Here is a 7,135-nt window from a genome sequence, read left to right as displayed (position 1 = left end):
TGCAGCTACAATCATACAAGTGTCATTGCAGTGGCAGTAGTAAACGGAAGGGTATGATAGTCCCAGCGAAGTATAGAGGAGAAAAGGAAGACGCATATGGTATCGTCTGGAATGGAAAATGCCCCAACAAAAGGCTTCCATACAGCGACTACCTTCATTCATCAACCGCTGATTACGGTGACTTTGATTTTGATTATTACAGTACCTATTAATCAAAGAATATGCAAAATTAGTGTACAACAATGATTTTCGCGCCCCTTCTCCAGTACAGTCCAGTCCTGTCCTTTTCTTTTCATTTCATTTCATTTTTTTTACCTCTTGAACAGACTTGTTTAATTTAATGAAGCTTGTTGCTAACGCCTCCACCGCCACGGTACCGTTGGTCTATTGAGTTGCGCTCTTTCCAATGCGCATCGGAAACCCCAACCAAATTATTTAAGATTTGCAACGCCTGCTAAAAGGCCTGATCTGGATTGTGGCTTTGACCGTGAAGTACGCAGACACCAGAAACAGCCATCATTCAGGTTCAACAAGTCACAAACTTGTAGACGGTGAAAGATTGCATGACCTCCAGCTCCAACAATTTATAAACTCAAAAATTGATAGTAAAGGAGTCAAGGCAGGCTGCTGCCCACATCTTTCTAAAACCACCAATGCCCATAGCCCCATACCCTAGTTCTAGTTGTGGCTCATTTTAGCAACTTATTTGTCAGTTAATTTACAAAATGGAAATTAAATTACAGAATGGAATCATTGAAATTTGAGTGAAGAGCTCGTCTCAAGTCGATGGACACTTAAAAAACTATAGCAAGAGACATTTCAGTAAGCAAAATGCCACAACACAATCTGCCACTTGACACTATCTTAGGCTCAAGGGCGATCCTTAGGTTCCAGAGCGGCAATTTCCTTCATAACTTGTGCTTTGTCAGCTTCAAACTGTTCGTCCTCTGCACAAAATTCCAATAAATGTGATAATGGGAACATGATTCAGTAAAAACAAGTGCTGTAAATTCCCTACTATACCTTTATCGAGTTTTAAGTCACCCAATAACCTCAGAAGCTTGCTTCTGTTTGTAACAAGTATGCCCACGATGTCAGCTGGTTTCTTTTGATTTGCAACAAATAGCTGTTACAACAATGGCACATCAATACAAAGAAGAGAAACTTGGCAAGAATATGGTTACAAATAAACATTTAAAAACGTGTGCCTTTGTATAATTATAGTACCTTGAAAACATGAAATGCTTCTGTTTGTATGCTCTTGCTTGACTCCTACAGAAAGATATATAGCAATGGCCTATTAAATGCCTGTATCAAAATATATCTAAATTCAAAACTTTCTGTTCAGCGTTCAACTGACTAGAAAATAGTAATACTAGGCAAGGATGAATCGCCACAATAATTTGAAGGCCTAAAATATTTTGGCAAAACAGATACATCTTCCCGTGCAAAAACAGCAATTGAATAGTCCTACGTCAGCACATTATATGTAATTATATATTGAGGCTTGCATAATATCTTTTTTCTTTTGTTTTTACTGGAGAATGGAAAGGACACAGGCAAGGTAGTAGGAAAGCAGGACGAAGGTCACAGTATAAAGATTTACAAAAAGGATCATACTCTTAAAAGATTCATTAAAATCCTCAGGTTGTCTCTTGAGCTGACATATCGTGTCATTACAACTGAATTTGATCGATCAAGTAGCATATCTCCTAACAACTGTGAAAGAGAAAGAAACGCACTCAACAAACATATATATGCATCAATATAACAAGGAAAAATACAAGATATACAGAAATACAGGGAATTGCAATCATTAGATACGAAAAAACAGTGATTGCACCAGAACTTTTTATCATACCTTCACAGCTTGACGCCTTGTAATATAGTTGGAAGATTCCAACAGCTTGGAGTTATATTCAGCGAAAAACTGAAAACAGATAATGCAATGGTTAGTAAAAGAACATATTCAGGAAGACAGATATAAAATAAAGCGCATCAAGATATAATAGGCAACAACAGCCACAATAAAGCATATAGAAACAAGAAAGTGTCAAGAAAACACACACAGACACACCGAAAATTTCTTCTTAATATGAGAGTGGCAGGGGAACCTACCCAACCGTAATTCTTGTTAAGGAACTCAGCTACAGTAGATTTATGTCTTGTCAAGAGTTCCTGCAGCAAAATGACATAAAATATTATTTATATTTGTTTAAAGAAGCTCATGGGAGCAAATAATAAAATTTACCTTAAAAGTTGCTGCTGCGTCTGCAGCTACGTCAAAATTTGGCAGTTGAATGTAGTCAAAGAACTTCTTCATATTTGGCGAATCCAAAACATATCTGAGATAAAACAAAGAAGAATTGTAGCAGAAGTACAAATGAAAGGATCTGTGCTGAACTATCACTACATAGATCATTTTTTATAAGTAATAATAAAAAATTAAAAACTAGATAAATCTACTTGTATTCTTCAGCTATTTATGAGCTTCCAACACAATACCCTTCTTATTTGGGACTAAACATAAAACTCTGAGATGCAATTTTATGTAAAAAAATCCAGGAACCAAAAGCACCCAGGTACTTCAAGCCATCAGACTACTCAAACATAGATTACAACCCCTAACCAAAATGATTGAGTTTCCAGTTGTCACATTTAATTACCTTAAGCTTGAAAGTTACACACACACATGCACAAATGAACCCATGGTGGGATGAAAAGAAAAAATAAATAAATAAAATTAACTCCTTTCCTTACCTTGCAACAACCTGGTGTCTTATGCACTCCCTTAACATTGCACCATAGTGTAAGGCCATGTCTGTGTTTTCATAGCTAAAAAGAAATTACTATTAGTGAATAGCACATTAATTTCACAAGAAGCACGTTAAGAAACAGAACAAGTCAAATACATATAATGGTTACAACACATGGCCAACTTTCACTTAGAACAAATAAAATATGGCAAGTATGTGATTGTTTCACCAAGTCTATTTTACCAAAACTAAATTCAATTGTTAAAATGGCAGTACAGCACACGGTATCCAACAATGTACAGCTGGTGGAGGGCCAAAATTATGCTTTCCTCTTTGAATGGAAAGAGCAGCTATTACTGTGACTATAGCTTGTGACCACCCAGTTACCAGCGGTAACCTTACCATTTATCACAGTTAGCTGTTGTTATCGTTAAGACTTAAGACTTATAAACCCATATTTCAGTTTATTTTGCCAATCTGGGCATGGGGAATCCACGCATAGACTAGAAAGAAATCTACAACAAATATTACCAAACCAAAGTATTCATCCAACAGTGCCATACCCAGATATCAGACTATCCATAAGATCCAAGTTTTTCTCCAAGTAATCAGACGCAATCAACTTAGATTGAACCTGTTGCCTCTGTAAATTTGCAACCACCTGAGTTGCATCTTTTCTAGCCTGCAAAAGCCCACAGTATGAAGATAGATCAACATTGTTACGTTAAATAACCCCAGCATAGCATCCTGATAATTGTTTGTGTCCGGATTTAACCAATCATGCAAGCATTAAAAATGGCGAACATATGAATAATGGACGGTGCTAACAATCTAAAGAATTAGTTTACCAAACTGCAAATATCAGGAATCCGGAGCCCTATCATGACATTGCGACTTTACCTCCAAGTTTAATTTTGGGAGACACTTGATAAGTACTCGCAGAGTGTCTTCATTGAAGAATTCCTGAGTCAACTGCGCACAAGCTTCTGCCACAGGTTCAGATTCGCTGTCTCCATAAAGAATCGATTTCAGCTCCCTGATATTTTTAAATAACTCCGACATCTGCCGATAGAAGCATCACACATTAGAAGCCATTAAATCATATGATCGGTGACACTGCCAGGCATATTCAGCTAAAACGATCAAATATGTTACGCATAAACTGAACCTTAGTAGTATCAGAATTGAACTTCGATTTAGCAGAAGCAGTAGCAAAGTACCGAAGTAAAAGAACGAAAGCACATTGGCGAGATCACTAACCTTGTCATCACGCTTTGGATCACGTACATCGGGAGCGCGTTCGAGGGAGCGAAGAAGATCCCTAGTGTGGCGAACGATATCGGCGGGAGTGCGAGGCTTGTTCTTGAAGAGGCTCTTCATCTTCGGTGAATCCGGAGGTAGTGGCGGCGGCGGCGGCTCCGACCGAACCACCACCTCCGGCGAAGAGCCCCTTCGGGCCCCTTTGGGTTTTGAGACGCAGAGTCCTATTTTTGTATTTTTCCTTTTCCCCTGTTTCTAAATGAGTAAGTCGATTAGGGTTTGCGATTCCCAAATTGGATTCTCCTCTGCTATGACGCTAACATGCTTTCCACATTATGGACCTCACTCTGTTAATTGTGTTTTGTGCTTCTCTCCAGTTTGCTCCCAACTACTCTGCAGAATCGAGATGATCAAAGATACTTCGTTTTAATTTACACTTTTGCCCTCACACGTGTCTAGTTTCTCTCCCTTTTCTTCTCTTTTTTCGTTCCTTGGCCTACCCAAGTAGTCAAATAACCCCACCACCAAATCTCAATTAAAAGCCGAAAGGATATTCTTCCTGACTAACTTTATTTTGTTTATTTAAAGTTTTAAACTTCGTTTCTTTTATATAGAATTCATTGGAAGGGTAACTGACTACTTATTATAAGTTTATAAATTATAACTACCTGCTAAAGGGAAGGCCAAGGTTAGTTGATCTTTAATGGTCGAATTATTTCTTAAAAAAATAAATATTTTAAATTTATTAATTAAATCAGTTTTTTAAATATTATAAATTAATTATTTTTATTTTTTATTATTAATTAATAATTTTTATCAATAATTAATAATATAAAATATTAACTCATAATATACGTTAACTAATTGAACATTAAATAAATATATTTATATAAATTTATCAATTTAATTTATTTTTTAAATATATAAATTATAATTCTAATATAATTTAATAAAATTAAATTAATAAATTTTTATAAATATATTTATTTAATATTTAATTAAATATTAAATATTTTAAATATCATGTATGATATAAGTTAATATTTTATATTATTAATTATTGACAATAATTATTAATTAAATGACTAAAACACGAAAATAATTAATTTATAATTTTAAAAAGCTAATTTGATTAATAAAATTTTTTAAAAATAAATTTAAATAACAAATTATTTTTTAAAAACCAATTTAACTATTAATCTTTGATGTTATAGATTAATTTGTATAAAACGGAAAACTTCAAGCAAGGTATAAAATTAGAAATTTATATTACGATCTTTTCTCCTGGCTCTATTTAAATAATATTATTTATAACAATTGATTTTTCTTTAATCATGATAAGCTAATGATTATGTATTAATATTATCAAAATTATTGTAAAACGTTTTTCAATAATTTTTTTACGTGCAAAATTTTTTGACAATGTTAAAACTTCTAAATAATCTTAAAAAATAGAAAAAATAAGTAAATAAATTATGTTAATATATAAAAATAATAACTAAAATAATAGATAGTATTATATCATATATTTTATTTAAATTTATTAAATTATTTTACAATTTTCTATTATTGTTTTCACATGAAAATATAACCATCAGTCAATATTTATTTGTTGCAAAATGCTAATGCGGAAGAAGCTAAATTTCCTACAAAAGCTTTTAAATTTAAAAAAAAAACGAAGTTTTATTCTCAACAAGAATTATTTATTTTGTACAGCATAAGAACAAAAAGTTCTTATTAACTTAACCGCCGGGAGCCGGCGGGCGTCATCCACTAAAACAGAAAATTTAATTAGGGATTCTTTTTTTGACTTCACAAGTGATAAAAGATGTACTTTAAAAGTGGGCGTTTATTTTGAGAAATTTTATTTTATTTATGAATATTATTTATAAAAATATTTTATTTTTAATGTTTGTTTAACATTTTAGAATCTAATTCCTATATATAATTTATTACCTAAAATATGAAATTTTATTTTCATTTAATAAAATAAATATTTGATATTATATCATGCCAATAGAAAATAAAAATTAGGTGAATTCTATTTAATTTTCTTTAAAATAATATATAATTTATTTTTTATATGTATTAATTTTTAATTAAATATTATTTTAATCTGATAATTAACTATACTTATAAGTTATAACTTGAGCTACTTTAATTTAATTAGACTTTAATATCTTAATCATAATAGAATTATTTTGTAATTAAATTATTATTTAAAATAAATGACTATATAAATTCTTAAAATATTAATAAAGATTCTGGCACTGAATTTTGACTGTATTATGATTTGATATGTCATTTTTTGAAAAAGAGAAAAAATGAATTTGCTAAAGGAATTATTATAAACTTCTGATTTAAAGGTCATGAAAAGTAATGATTTTGTTAAAGGGATCATTATAAACTTGTCATTCAAAGGTTAAAGAAAGTGTAACAATTTCGATTTTTGAGTATGCGAGATCTTTTTTGAAGATACGGATTTTTTTAGAAGATCAGTAGAGAGAATATTTCTGATGTCTCATCAAGCATCTCAATCCTTATTGTCATTATGTCATCTTTAAGGTAAAACCTCTTTTGAAGCAAGCTCAATAACGCAATCACGAAGAACTTAGTTTTTAAACAGTATCGGTTAGGAGTTTTGATTTTAATTTTCGTAAATAGTCTCTGTTTAACGAATCGGACTTGATTCATGAGAGAAGAGAGATAATAGTATAATATTATCATTATATTAGTATTAGAAGATGCTTAGCTTGAATGATATTATAAGGTTACCTGGTCGGTTTTAGTTAAAAACAGGAAATCGGTTTAACCGAGTTCACAATTTACTGGTGCAGCTTAGCACCAACACTCTTTGATGACTTTAGCAATGCTAATACCTCATCATACATGTTCTATTCTCATATTAAATTTGTTACTAGTGTCATTTATGCTAGTAGCTCAGAAAAGAATTTTTAGAGATGTTTTTACGAGTGTTTCGATACATCTAGTTTTAGTAGTTATACACCTGAGATATTTTAATATTATTTTAATCCACCTCCAAACCAACCAATCACAACTCACCTTACACCCACAAGACCTCCAAGGCTATCTCATTTCTTCATTTTGGCCGAAAATTA

General features: G+C 32.0%; 1 protein-coding gene across 1 annotated transcript; it reads right to left on the bottom strand.

Annotated features, from left to right (window-relative positions):
- Positions 1-542: 542 nt before the first annotated feature.
- Positions 543-4,560, bottom strand: LOC112706269 (putative MO25-like protein At5g47540). Its single transcript, XM_025757478.3, has 11 exons — positions 4,017-4,560; positions 3,657-3,818; positions 3,320-3,438; positions 2,761-2,835; positions 2,252-2,345; positions 2,119-2,178; positions 1,862-1,930; positions 1,621-1,719; positions 1,228-1,272; positions 1,024-1,126; positions 543-947 (listed from the first exon to the last, which is right to left on the bottom strand). The coding sequence occupies exons 1-11, from the start codon at positions 4,134-4,136 to the stop codon at positions 871-873; spliced, it is 1,023 nt and encodes a 340-aa protein (XP_025613263.1). The 5' UTR covers positions 4,137-4,560; the 3' UTR covers positions 543-870.
- Positions 4,561-7,135: the final 2,575 nt, after the last annotated feature.

Source organism: Arachis hypogaea, chromosome 1 (assembly GCF_003086295.3).
Source record: "Arachis hypogaea cultivar Tifrunner chromosome 1, arahy.Tifrunner.gnm2.J5K5, whole genome shotgun sequence".
In the NCBI taxonomy this organism is placed as follows: domain Eukaryota; kingdom Viridiplantae; phylum Streptophyta; class Magnoliopsida; order Fabales; family Fabaceae; genus Arachis; species Arachis hypogaea.
The sequence above is the reverse complement of the archived record's forward strand: the minus strand, read 5'-3'. Positions and strand labels throughout refer to the sequence as shown.